General features: G+C 37.5%; 1 protein-coding gene across 1 annotated transcript; it reads right to left on the bottom strand.

Moving 5' to 3' along the window:
- Window positions 1–911: 911 nt before the first annotated feature.
- On the bottom strand, window positions 912–13,458 carry MEIOB (meiosis specific with OB-fold). Its single transcript, XM_010123949.2, has 13 exons — window positions 13,390–13,458; window positions 9,997–10,054; window positions 9,101–9,232; window positions 8,275–8,347; window positions 6,694–6,889; window positions 6,111–6,211; window positions 4,372–4,424; window positions 4,184–4,279; window positions 3,725–3,826; window positions 3,058–3,211; window positions 2,513–2,696; window positions 1,937–2,023; window positions 912–1,037 (listed from the first exon to the last, which is right to left on the bottom strand). The coding sequence occupies exons 1-13, from the start codon at window positions 13,456–13,458 to the stop codon at window positions 912–914; spliced, it is 1,431 nt and encodes a 476-aa protein (XP_010122251.2).
- Between the last annotated feature and the right edge of the window lie 278 nt (window positions 13,459–13,736).

Below are 13,736 nucleotides of genomic sequence, written 5' to 3'. Positions count from 1 at the left end.
TGTTTCTGTGTTGCTTTCTCTCTGCCATGTGGCTTTAAGGGGTAGGTAGTGAACTAGGGGTGATCCAAGCTCCTGAATGTGTTCTAGCCGAACAAACGCTTTGCAAGAGAAGGCCGCGGTATCTTCCCACCGTTTGAATCAGGCCAACTCCCAACGAGCTCAGAAGGTGAGGAGAACATGTAAATACAGCAAATACACCAGCTGCAGGGGAAGCTAAGAAATAGATTAAAAAATAGGAAAAAAATAAATTGAGAAAGGCAAAATATACATACCTAGGTTCTTTATGTTCACCTAAGAACAACTATCTTGGTGAAGAAGAGTCCTTTCTTCTCAGCCTCTTATAATCTTAGCTTGATTAAAAAGCTTGATTAATCTTAGAGATCCCTGGTAATTGATTACTCCGTTCTAATAAGACTTGGTCTGCCCGAAAGAAAAGGGGCCTTGCAAACATCATGGCTATTTCCAAGCCTCTGCAGTTGCCAAAAGTTCCATGTTTGGACTCACCAAAGGTACACCAGAAACCCAGGCAGGATTTCGAAGCCGGTCTTTATTTTTTGAACTAACACAAAAGTAGCACAAAAGTAACAAGACAGTTAAAAACACAGAAGCTCAACAGATCTGTCTTGTGTGAGTTGTTATTTCTGATTTTTTCAAATATATTCTAAACCGAGTGAAGAAAGCTTCCATCCCCCTTGTAAGCAGTTGAATTAAGTAGAACTAACTTTATAGAAAAGTGAACTAGGGCCTCAGCTTAAGAGTACAATCACCTGAAAGCGATCAACACAGAAGCCACATACAGGGATCAGTAATGCGTATGCCTTCTTTACCGTCAGAACGTACTTCACAGAACATGACAACAACAGCATTCTACCACTAATAATACAGTGAAGAAAGTACTTTTCCTGTTATTACTAGCGTAATCTCTTATTTCCAATCTCCTTTCCCAGCAAGCTCTGACTCGCCTCTCTAGGGTCTGCCAATTTGCATGAAAGAACATTCACTTTCAGTCCGGTTCTCCAACTGGGTGATAAAGTAACCTGCAAAAATAATTAAGGGTCTTTATTTTTACTCCTGTAAAGCACTTTGAAATATGTTATTTTCAAATATCACACAGCATATTTAATTGACAGATTTGGGGTTACATATTTTACATTATTTTATGTATGAGCACACACATTTTATGCTATATACCTGTCACTACTGAAGTGTAACACTTTCATTTTTTCCTGGAAATAGAGGCAGAGAGTGGGGGAGATGGGAAAGTAAGAACAGTTTTGCTAAGAAGGGCAAGTTTAAAAAAGGGGGTCAGTTTAAAGTTGTCCTAGAACAGGCAGTTCTATGGAAAAGGAATCCAGTCCAGTTTACAGCACGCAATTAAAAAAAGTAAAGGATATTGAGAATAATAGCACATCTTTTAAAAATTAATTACTCCAGGTGTGTGAATCTAATGTTGTTGGCACTTTAAGGAGAAATGCAGGTTTTAGACATACCTAACCACATTATTTCCAATAACATAAGTAACTGAGAAATATACTTTGGTAGCCCCATATACCATACTGTCTATTACATATCCTGACTGTGCCTTATTCTTGCAAATAGACACCATTACCTTTATCCATTATAAATCTACAGCCATAGAAGACAGTGACTGAGTAAATTCTGTATACGTGCTTTTGAAATACCAGCTCCTTAATCAGTACTGGCTGAAACAGTCTGTGTCTTTCGTAGTTTGCCTGAAAGATGCCTGCATGTATCTGACCCTGCAGAGACATTCCCTAATGTTGAAGTTACGACAAAGACTATTACTTGGAGTATTCAGAACATGTTAAAAAAAAAATAAAAATCCTTATTTTTTAAAGTTTGGCAGAATTGACATGGAATTTTTGAGTACTAGATATACTACTGAGTAGGAATCGGCCACTGTTTTAATACTAACTTTAAAATAAATCTTGCTTCTTTCCAAAAGAAGTTGCCATTTCAATGCAGTCTTCTTGTCTTCTGTTAGAGCGAGGAACTCGTGGACCTGTTAAGAACAGAACATCACAGAACACTTCTTCAGCATATAGTTATGACATCTCCACAACAAAACGATGATGAAAAGAGCATTTCCCACATTTTTATAAATTTCTAAGCCGTGTTTTTCTATTTTAACGCAGTGTTTGGTGTGATAGATATAACAAGAGAGTCAGATTAATCAGAATAAATTGCAGGAGGTTTGAGAATCAAAGTTAGGGAATTCCAACCACGCTATCAGAAAAGTGTGAATTAATGAAAATAAAGCGGTATTCTGAATAAGGTATTCACTCCTACATTTAACACATTTCTTCTTATTAGCAGTGACTGACTTCTAACTTTTGACTTGTTAAAAAGCCATGGGTTTGTGTATATATCCATATGTACACGCAATTTTTTTAACCGGTATATACACAGACACAAACATTTACATATATTTGTCATTTTCATCAGGCTTCCCAGCTCAGATCAAATAACCACCTAATTCCTTCCTACTTACTGTGCAGCCTAATGTTTCCTCAGCTACACAGTCAGACAGGTAACAAGAATAAAGAGTGCCTGTGTGATCTGTCAGATCAACGAGTATGTCAAAGCTTGCAAAAGTTGACTTTGAATCTGAAGCGACGTCATTGCAGAAAGTGCATGTGTTTGACATTTCATTCACTATAAAACGGCATATTGAACTGAAACAGAAGAAGATAATTAATGCATATATGCAATTCCTCCTTGTTTGAAACTGTTTTCTAGACTGACATTTCCCATGAGACTTTTCCTCTTTAAATAAATGGTTCATCTTCTAAACTCTTAAGTCAAAGACAAAATGGCCTCTTTCTTCTCTCCTCTAGAAAGAGAAAGAGCAAGTCCTTCATAAAGCCAGCTCCTCTTCCTTGCTAGGCCTGGAAGTCTATGCAACGGAAATTCACATCCTCCAGAGGAGTTTTATTTCTTGTCCGGAACTTGACTAAAATATTGTCTGTCTAATTTGGGTCAGAGGAAGAAGGATAAGCACTTTTTAATACAAATTTAAAACAGACCCTTCCTTACCATCTGTTGCGAATAACTTTAGATGCATTATCATCAATGTTCAGTGTAGAAATGTAGCCATAAATAATGCCATAGACTGGTTCAAGTTTCCCATCGCTCTGTAAAGCTTTTTCCTTCAGCTGTTCCACAGTATAAACATCAACTATAGCCTCCACTAAAAGTTTAAAAGACACGTTAAGTGTGTCTGAGAAAGAAACAATACAGAAGAGCAACAACAAAAAAGGATCTTAAGGTAATAAAAAGTAGAGGATTTGATCTAAAGCACCAGAAAAGCCCCACACGCCTTCCTTGTGAAGCAGCCTTATTGTTTGGGACAAAAAAATAAAACAAAAGGGGAGTCAAATCTGGAAAAATCTAATACTTAGTCTTTGTATCCCCCAAAACGAGTTTTTGACAAAAAAAAAAAACTTTCCCTCTCCATTTTTTGTACTTATTCAAGACAGCAAACATGCAGACAGGCTGCAAGTTGGCACAGTCACCAGCGCTGAAGACACCAACTGCTACGGTATGGGTCAGCCCCGGTCACAGCACTCCAAACTAAGTATTCAGCCAGGCTGTACCTGAAACCTTTGTTTTGTTTCTGTGAACACACACAGCAAGACCTTGCTATTTCAAGTGCACTGTGGAACTACGCTACATAGTTTATAGTGTTTGGATCCATGCTTACAGTTAACGGATTCCTTTGACTGATCCTCCATCTTATCCTGCAAAACTCCTGATTGTACAGTCTCTTTTATGAAGCTGAAGAGAACATTTGCTTCTGCTGTTTCTTGAAAATGTATTTTTTAAAGTTATTAATATATGTAGCATGTAAAACAACAGCATAATTATATTTTACAACTTTTTATTCTGGTAGTACCAACATGCCGTCTCTTGGAATTAGCCAAGAGATGCTTTTCTCTTTTTACTTTAACTGTTAGTCCTACATGGAATATACGAAGGTTGCTTAGATAAAATTAAAAAAATAATTAGAAAAGAGTGGAAGCCAAAAGCATTGGTGACTATATAACAGGCAAGAAGCAGGGAGCTTTCTGAGGCAGAAGAAATCAGACCTCCAGTAGATTTAATCGTGCATTCTAGTCTATAATGATTGCTAATACCAAAGCAGTACTTCAGCAGCTCTTACCTGGGTTAGTTGTAATGATGGTTTTTGATATCACAGTTGCAGTCATGCAGTTCCTAAATTTGTCAAAATTTATTCTTACATCTGATGCAAATATTACTGTGCACAAAAAAAAAAAACCACACACATTACTGTAGAATAAGTACCATGTTAAGAACTACAGTAAAAACATTTTAAAAAGACTCTTATACCTGTTTCTCGTGGGATCCAACTCTGTGCAAGCTGGATAGATTCATTATCCCAACTAAATTAAAAAAAGTTAATGTATCAAAACATTTTTGAAACAGCAAACTGTTTAGTACTAAACTACTAAATAATATCATTAAATCGGTCAAAGGGGACACAACTCCTCTGTTACAGGCACATGCAAATGAAATGCCATGTACATCCACAGACACCTAGTTTGCAGCCAGCATGCTTTATGTACGGTCTAGTACAGTCCCTATTTTATCCCATGCCAAACAGGATAAAATAAAAGGCTATTAGATTGTTTAAAATGATCCAATGTAGAATATACCTGGGAAAATACTGTGTGTATTTCAGAGCTTTGACAAAAGTAATTTCTAACTAAAGTAAATCACAGTGAAAATAACTGCTTATCAGCTGAGGCTTTTCTGTGGGAACAAGTTGATCGCTCTTATCATTGGGCCAGATGTTCAGTTGGCTTTCCAACACTGGAATCTTTGTAACTGTGGATGGTGAGACTAGAGTGAGGTCAGTGCTATCCCTCAAAAATTATAATTCGATGGGTAGGTCCCTTGATAAAATCTCATTCAGTTCCCTGTATGTTTGGATGGCAAGAATAGTGCCAAAGCACAGTTTTGTACTGGTGGGTTTTTCCCTTAATCTTTGGAAAAGTATTTAAGATATATACTTTTCATCTAGCACTGCTCAGCCACCTCTTCACTGGTGGTCTCTGAAATATCTTCACTACACTGCTGTTGCTCAAGGATTTTCTGAATGTTTTCCTCTGCCCATGGCTTCATGAGAGCACAAACGGCAGTGGTTTAGGGGAGGCACCGTAACACCACCTAGGCTTTGCTTCTGTGGACTCCTTACAGCTCTGTATGGCTACGTACCAGCGCTGAAACAAGAGCATCAGAGCTGCCGCTGCAAATTAACATCGTGGCAGGTCAAGGGCTAGAAAACTTCACAGCATAGATGCTTATTAGTGTTTGTGTGCATATATTAACTCTGTTAAACATTACACTGGATGGTAGTACGGTTTCTAACTCAGACACAGAGTGCAATGCTCTCTTGCTACTTCTGTCTAGGGAACAAAGGTCATTTAAACCAACAGACAGCAAACCCAGTGCAAACAAAGACCCATATACCCTTGCACAGACATAAGTCACAAGTCTATGGAACAAACTAAGGGCAAAATGCAAAAGTCCCTGTGTAAACAAATCACTATTTACAAGCATAAAATGGGATACAGTCTGAAAACATGGACAAAGTACTATCAAAAGGTTTCTGCGCCAGTTTAAACATTAAAAAAAAAAATCTTTCAATCTATTTCCATTCCACTTGTTAATTCCACTTGGCTTTAAAGATGGAAGATGCTCCTCTTTTTCCTCTCCTAGTTTGTGGAAGAAATGTACTGCCTTTGCAGCTGTTTTTAAATGCCATTTCCTGCATCAGTTCAGATTTCCATATTAAAAATGTAGCTATTTGGAACTAAGCTCCATTTTGGCGTTCATGAGCTAGCAGGCTGTCAGCAAGTCATAAAACCAGACAATACATATAAGGTGACTCTAATTAATCTCATTTTTAAGCCTCTGTTCAACCTACATTGCTGCCTCATCACAGTTGCCACCCAAATAACAACACATTTAAATTAAAAGACAGTGTAATAGTATGTATTATAGTTAATTTCTTTATCTACTCTTGCATTAATTTGTGTATTTTTGTGAATTAAAAAACACTTTACCATATTATTGGAAAAGACATCTCTGTTTCATCATACAGCTTTACTTCACACCTCTGACCTTGTCTTTTGTCTGAAGTTGTAAAATACTTTGGCTCCCCAACCTTTAAGAAGAAAGAGAAGAAGTCGCTTTTCCTCTACTAAGTGTTTAAGAGAATAAAAGTCATAACATAGAAAAGTTAAGGGGGGACAAACACCAGTATATCAGAAAGAAACCCCCTAAATACCACTAGAAGTTTAACAGCAGCAGATTTCTTCAAGATAAAGGGACACATTTTATTTTATAATAATTGGCAGTCTAGATATTTGCAAGTTATCTACTGCTTGATTTCACACGCATGATTTCAAAATGCCAACTGATGCAGGACATTTCCATTCCCTTAATTTCCCCCCTCGTGTTGTTGATGAAAATCTCAAGTAGCTTCTATGGTTACTGTAACTCAGCTGAAGTGACTGCCAGCCTAAACAAACAAAACCAGTGATTCCTGTCCACTACGAGTCCCAAAATCCATATTCACACTTAAGTCAATTCGGTTACCCACAGTACAGTACAAAAACACTACTCTGTCGAGGCTTCTTAACTTACTGACATTACAGCTGCGAGCACGTTAAGGATTCTTCCATCGAGGCTTTGTCCGTTTGCAACAATATCACCCAGTGAATAATAGTCCTGGGGGTCCTTGACAGGTAGATGCAACAGCGAGAGTAGTCTGGTGTCCATTTCATAACATGAAAAAGTTTTGACCACGGAATGATTTTCGCTGAGCAATAGTTTGTAGCAACTAGATAGTATGCACAAATCACGTTGATCAACATCTCACTCACCAACATATTAACAGTGTAAAACATTAATTTAATTCAGAGGAGAAAATAACAGCTCGTTTATTCCTCTATTGTTTTATGTAAAGATTACAAAAGTTTGAATTAATTTGTTCTAAAATTATTTTTTAAAAAATTATCTGTTACTCTTACAGAAGACTTACTATGTACTTGATACTTATTTAGAATTGAAATGCTAGCAATGTACAATACATATTTGTAGATCTTTCAGCCCTTATCAGTCACTAAAAATAAGTTCTGAAGTGTCTGTAACCCAGGTAACCAGGATTTTGCATCCTGACATGATAAGACACTAGTGCAGTCAGGTTGGATTTGGCAAGGTGCTTTCAAAGTAACAGCCCAGTGACCTAAGTAATATTTATAATGCACTGTCAGCCAGTGGAAATAAGATCTATTCAATATATTCTGGATAAATATCTTTTGCAAATGCTTGTGAAATCTATAGATTTAGATTGGAGCTCTTTTCCTCAGTGGAGTTTCTACCAGGCATTTGTTCTTTTATTACTTCTTTCCATTTAGCCAGGAATTAAGTAGCGAGTCTAACTACTACAGCTATGTGTTTGCTACAAAGCTTGGAGATGATCAGTAAGCAAGAACATAAAACTTCTGACTTGCCAATTTAATCTGCACATATGCAATATTCTTATGACTGCCATATGATTAAAAATATTAAAATACTAGAATGATCAATTAGGAAAGGAATCCTAATTAAAGAACAAGTGTATTAGTCTACCTAACATCTATATCTTAGATCTCTAAGATAAATTAAAACATATCTAAATTAAGGCTTGCAGTATTAGTTTCATACACTGGTTCAAATTGTCCAGATTTTAGAGAACGCTCTGGAAGACAACATATATACATTGCACGATACAAAAGGAATGACAATGCTGTGCCAAATAATTAACAAATAGCATCACAGTGTATTAAATTACCTTCTAGACAAACGTGTTATGTGAATGGATTTTGATAAGGATGTACCTCCCATAAGAGTTACGTCTGACAAAACACTTTGTCAAAATCAAATCTATTTCAAATAATTTTAGTAGACTTTACTCAAAGAATGAAGCTGATTCTGTTTAGTTTCAAAGAGCATTATTACTTTATGGCAAAACTCCAAAGACCATACACTGAGAAATATAGTCTCTTTTGAGGTTATTTGACCATAGATGATGAGTGCACGGAGGAAGGTACAGCTGCATAAGATGACTAACCCCAAACACTTCTACCAATCGCATGCTGCTGCGATTGGCGGGCAACTAAAGCCAGTATTAACTTTGATTTTCCTCGAAAGAACTACCAGTGTATGCTTTAAACTTAAATTTACCTAGGAGTTACAGGACTGAATTTCTCTTCCCTTTCTGCTTCCTTTGACTGAACTAAAGGATTTTCAATTGTAACTAAAATAAAACATTGATAAGTAATGTTAGAAAATGAAATATAGATAGACGTAAAGACAGATGGCTTTTAAAAATGGTTGTTTTCAAGACTGATATGGAAAGGAAAAGATACGCACACAGTAACTACTGCTAAATGTTTTCATACTGAAAACCATATCTGTCCAGGCTGCTCACATTATAGCCAAAGTCCCACAGGAGTCCTCAAGACATTTAATGGAAACAAAATGGCACCGAGTTCTGTGTGCATACTCCTCAGACTCACAAGTTTTATCCAAACACTCTGATCCACCAACCACGGGCAGCAAAGTCTTTCTATTAACTTAACAAAATACAAGCACATAGTATAAATACAAGATTTCTGTTGTGTTTTGATGAACAATCATAGTCATATCCATAGCTAAGCGAAGACAAAGAAAAACACCAAACTACTTTACACAGTTTATTTTTTGTAATTTAAAAGAACTGAATATAATGTAAGAATTTAGATCAATTAACTATAGTTAAATTCTAGGTGGGTTTGTGTCTGGTCTTTTTGTTGACATATTTACTGGTTTTGAACTTAAATCCTTGAAATCTTAGTCATTTCCTCTTTATACTTAACGTAACTGAACAATTTGTTTCCAATTAGACTTTTCTGGGCACTCAGAGAAAAATATAACAAAACCACAAATACATAACACTGATTTGCTGGGAAAAAAAAAAAAACAACAACACATTCAAACAGAAACATGTTAAGAATAAACTCCAGCTTACCACAGTCCCCAACTCTAAAGCTTTCTGAAAGCTGTTTAATATATTCTTCTCTGCCCCAAGAATTTACGTTTATAAAATAAGTCGGTGAATCACGAATAGTAAAACTGAAGGTGTATCTTTCGGACCCAATGTCTGCAAAAAGAAGCAGCACTATTACGATTCATTAGCACAGCTTGGTTTCAATCTAGAATCTATGTATAAAAAGTATTCTTTCCAGGCTTTCCTAGATTTTGTCAGGGATTTACCACCGGCAATCCGGTGAGTGCCACTAGAGGTCAGCAGGCTGCTCAGGAAACACGTTCGTGAGCGGGGATGGCTCCAACTGGTGCGGTAGTTGTCCCAGCACCATCCCACCCACACACGTGCCGGTTACCTTCGGGCAGCGCCATACGAACGTACAGATCTAACGCAAGGGAAATAAAAGAACCGCACGATGCTACGCTCAAGGCATGGACAAGCACACGAACAGGGCTAACGCATGAACGAGCGTACACGCTAGCCCAAATCTCGTCGCAGGTAAGGCTGTCCTTAGATGGCTGTGCCCACGTACGAGACCACCACGGTGACATACAAGGCTGCAGATGACAGGCTGCATCACCACCCAGGTTGTACCAAGAGGTTTAACTGAATAAAAATAAAGAGCTTCCAGCTCTATGGAAAGCACATGGTCAAGAGGGTATCAGTCTCAGGAGCACTGCACTCCCTTTTCTCTCACAATTAACAAAGCTTTCCATGGATCATACAGCATTATGCAATATGGGTTCTTTTAATACATTTTTATTCTACACATCACTTCGCTAAGATGACTGAAATCAATATTTAAACAATAAACAGACATATATGCCAAATTATACCACATAAGAAAGGGAAGTAAAAACAGTTAAAGGGGACTGTACTTTTTCTGTCTGGAAAGCTTCTGACATCTGTTTTCCCAATAACCACACCGATTACATTCTGAAAAATAAAAAGATTATAGAATACAAGTATTAAACACAGATGTATATGGTGAATTAGATTTCATGGACTTGTACTCTACGGATGATGATAAACATATTTCTGACTGGTAATCCTTTTTAATCTATTTATTCCACAGCACCGTATCAACTAAAGACTGAAACATAAACATACAATTTTACTTCAAGAAAAAGAGCAACTAATAAAAATATTAAAAGGAATACATCTGTTTCTGTTTGTAAAGACAACGGGAGGACAAAAGTTCACCCAAAGCATTCCCCATTTTGGCTGTTCTACAGCAATCTCTCCTCAGGTAGGCAGCAATATTGTTGTTTCACGCTTTCTGCACAGGTCTCACATCTCCTTAAATGCACCGTGAAAAGTCTGGAGAGGATTTATTTGACTGTTAAGCATCCAAGGTTTCCCCTGCTGTCAGCACTGAGATACACACACGTACACCCGCAGGGAGGGCCATTTATCCTATCATCTAAGCAACATAAATCTCTACAGGTGCCTCTTGCTTGCTGTCTGTCTCTCAACTGTCTACAAAGGGAGCTTAGGCAATTAACTTTTTCGATTATTCAAACCAAAATCAATCTTGTTGTGCTTTGCTAAACCTGTATTTATTATGCAACAGCATCCCAGTCTCAATTGCCAAACAAAACTACTAGGAGCAAACACATATAGGAAGATATATCTATTAATATATAATTTTTAATATATTAATAATATAGAGCAATGTGGCTGGGTTTCTTTTTTTTTAAAAAAAAAAGTCCTCCTCAGTGTGACAGAAGAGTATTGCAGTGCTAGTTTGGGGTTTGAGAGATAAGCAATGAAAGTTGGTATGGTCACAAGGAGTGGGAGGAGAGACTGACATCGCAGTACTGCGAGGGTCCTTCAAAACACGAAGCGTGCCACATCTCTGCCACTCCACACGTGTACCTCCGTGCAGTACTGCCCGACTTTCTCCTTCAAGCAGGGGAACCCCAGCAGGCAGCCAGCACGGGGCAGTTAACAATTTAATAATCCACATCGGCTGAATTTCACACCTATTCACAAAGCAATGCAACCTGACTTCACTGTAACCATATGGACATGTGCTCAGAAATTAGATCGCATGTTCCCGGTTTACTTTGAATCACTAGATGGAGCAAGGTAACTGTCTTACCCTACCGCGATGGAAATGAGCTCACTAAGAGGATTTATGTGTGCAACAGTGTGATATGCTAGTTCTTCCAGTCTTTCTAACAGAATATTTTCTCTCTCCACAACATGTAGTGATTTAGATTAGGATTTTATTTTTCTATGTTTGTTTTTGTTTCTTAAAAAACCAAACAAACAAAAAAATCAATTAAATCAGAGTGCAACATACCCTGTGTCTCACCACCAGCCAGAAGAGCTGATGTTTAGGATGACTCTACACATGAATTAAGCTGATGTAAATCTGCAGTTTCCAAAAGCGATCTCCCCTGTCCCCACGGCAAACATTAGTACTCAGCCTGCACAGCAAGCTGGCGGAAGGGAGGGATCTGGCTGGGAACTATTTTGCAGGGGGTGGGGAGAAAGAGGGTAGAAAAACTTCTAATTTCCTTGATCCGCTTATTGTGCGATTACACAAGCAGTTGTTTCACCAAAAGAGGAGCACAACACGCCTGCGATGAGGAAGCGGGCCGTGCTGCCTTTTTTGGCAGAGCATTGCTTGAGGCTGCTCAACCAAGTCACGAGACTGCAGCATTAACGCATTGCAAGTTCCTTAGACTTTGATCTATTTCACTGTTAAAAAATAAACTGCAAAGTAAAAAAAACCAAAACAAAACAACTTTGAGTGATGTGTGCTCAACTGTTTTAAAATCCTAAAGACGTACTCATTGTTCTACTGTGAGATTAGTGAATTACTTTTTTTTTTTATTAAAATACTTTCTTTACTATATGCTGCTAATTGCAATGCTCAAGATTAGTTTTATTTGTAAAATAAAAGGTTTTAACTGAGTTAGTGGGTCACCATTTGTGAGTAACTGTGAATGACAGATTAAATTAGCTTTGCTGGAGACCAGGAGCTTATAAAACATTGGAAGGAATATACAATACCACTGTGAGGGCATATAAAACTCCCTCTCCTAGTTCATCCCTTTTCTGTGATTTCTCTTTCATTTGTTTAACATATGAGAAAAAAGGGCTAAATTTTACCCCTCCCAAATGAAAAGCTGTGGGAAGAGGAAAACTTGTTTGCACTCTCTTCACGAGCATCATGACTTCCGCAGGGCATGCAGCTCTGTAGACGTGCATCTACTTTAAGCTGCGTGGAGAAATACGGCTGTAACGCCACGCGGCAGCTCGCAGTGCGAGCATGTGGAACTGCTGCCCCTGCTCTGCTCTCCAGGCTCCAACCGCCGGCAGCACTGAACGCTCAGAACACAGGTTATCACTGGAGGGCTGCACAGTGATGGGTGGGAGATACTGCAACGGGGAATATTGTAGCCTTTCCCCTCCCATGCTTGGAGAGCAAAGAATGAAAACCTGTACCTACGCAGACTTCCTATTTTTTATTCAACCATCTAAAACTCAGAAGAGGAAAATACTGAGTTTTACAGCACACTGTCCTGTACAGCTCTTACTCCAGTGATGATGGTCCTCACTCGTATAGGAAAACAAAACAAAAAAAAAATCATACTCAAGTGTCTCTATGAATGTACCAACTACAAAGCTTTGCTGTTTAAGTTTACTTTTTTGGATCATCATACTCTCCTGTATTCCCACAAGCAAGATTCTCTAGCTCCTTATAAACCGACAACCACAAAACTCGCTTTTTGTTCTAAAGAAACAGAAACAATCCTATCTGACATGTAACTGTGAGATTTTTATCCAGTTAAAACATCATACCGTTCAACAAGTTCTGTTTGAATAATTCAGGGCTACGTTATTTCGCTCAGAGGGACTGAGCACACAAGACTGCAGGACTGGGCCCTACTTTCATGGCTTGCAGTGAAAGACTATTGTGGGTTACAGATGTATTCTGACTGCATAATGCTGACTCTGTACGTGTCTTTACTAATTCAGCATCCATTTAAAACATTACAAAGAAGCCTCTGATACTTTCATACATTCAATTGTCCAGTCAATATCTCTAATTGTGGTATCCACGTACTATGGACAGCAGCAGCATCAATTTTCATTTTACTGCTTTATACACAAAGAAGGAAAGGTACATTATATCTAACAATTATACTAATGCTATCAGTATCTAAATACACATCAATTACATAATTTTGCAGTAATATAATACAGTCATATACAATTTCCTTTGAGAACAAAAGTACTATGTCTATGAGACTTACAGGACGAGCAAGATTTGGATGTAGATCTGAAAGTGCAACAAAGTCCCGTGTTGAACTAGAATAAGCCATTCTTTATCTGTAACTTGAGAAAACTAATTTAGATTTAAAAAAAAAAATCTAAACAAATCACTTAAAACTATTCATAGTGAGAATAACGAGTTATTTTTTAACACAAATGTTTTGACCTAAATAGCATCTGTCTTCAAGTAAAAGCATTTCAAGCTATCTGAAGTAGACAATTCTTTATTGTTTGTATTTGGTGATGTAAGTTACGAATTCTACTGTAACTACTTTAGCTATGCTTCTCAAATAAAGGTCTGTAATTTTTATTTATTTATTCAGTATTA

The sequence above is a fragment of the Chlamydotis macqueenii genome, chromosome 15 (genome assembly GCF_036417535.1).
Source record: "Chlamydotis macqueenii isolate bChlMac1 chromosome 15, bChlMac1.mat, whole genome shotgun sequence".
NCBI classification, from domain to species: domain Eukaryota; kingdom Metazoa; phylum Chordata; class Aves; order Otidiformes; family Otididae; genus Chlamydotis; species Chlamydotis macqueenii.
Note: the sequence above shows the minus strand (reverse complement) of the source record. Positions and strands in the feature narration are given on the sequence as shown.

Coding starts and splice junctions, on each gene's coding strand:
- MEIOB (XM_010123949.2), bottom strand. CDS start 13,458: ATGGCTTATTCTAGTTCAACACGGGACTTTGTTGCACTTTCAGATCTA. Junction 6,212..6,693: donor TGCTCGCAGCTGTAATGTCA/GTAAGTTAAGAA, acceptor TTCTTCTTAAAG/GTTGGGGAGCCAAAGTATTT. Junction 2,024..2,512: donor AGGAAACATTAGGCTGCACA/GTAAGTAGGAAG, acceptor TGTTCTTAACAG/GTCCACGAGTTCCTCGCTCT.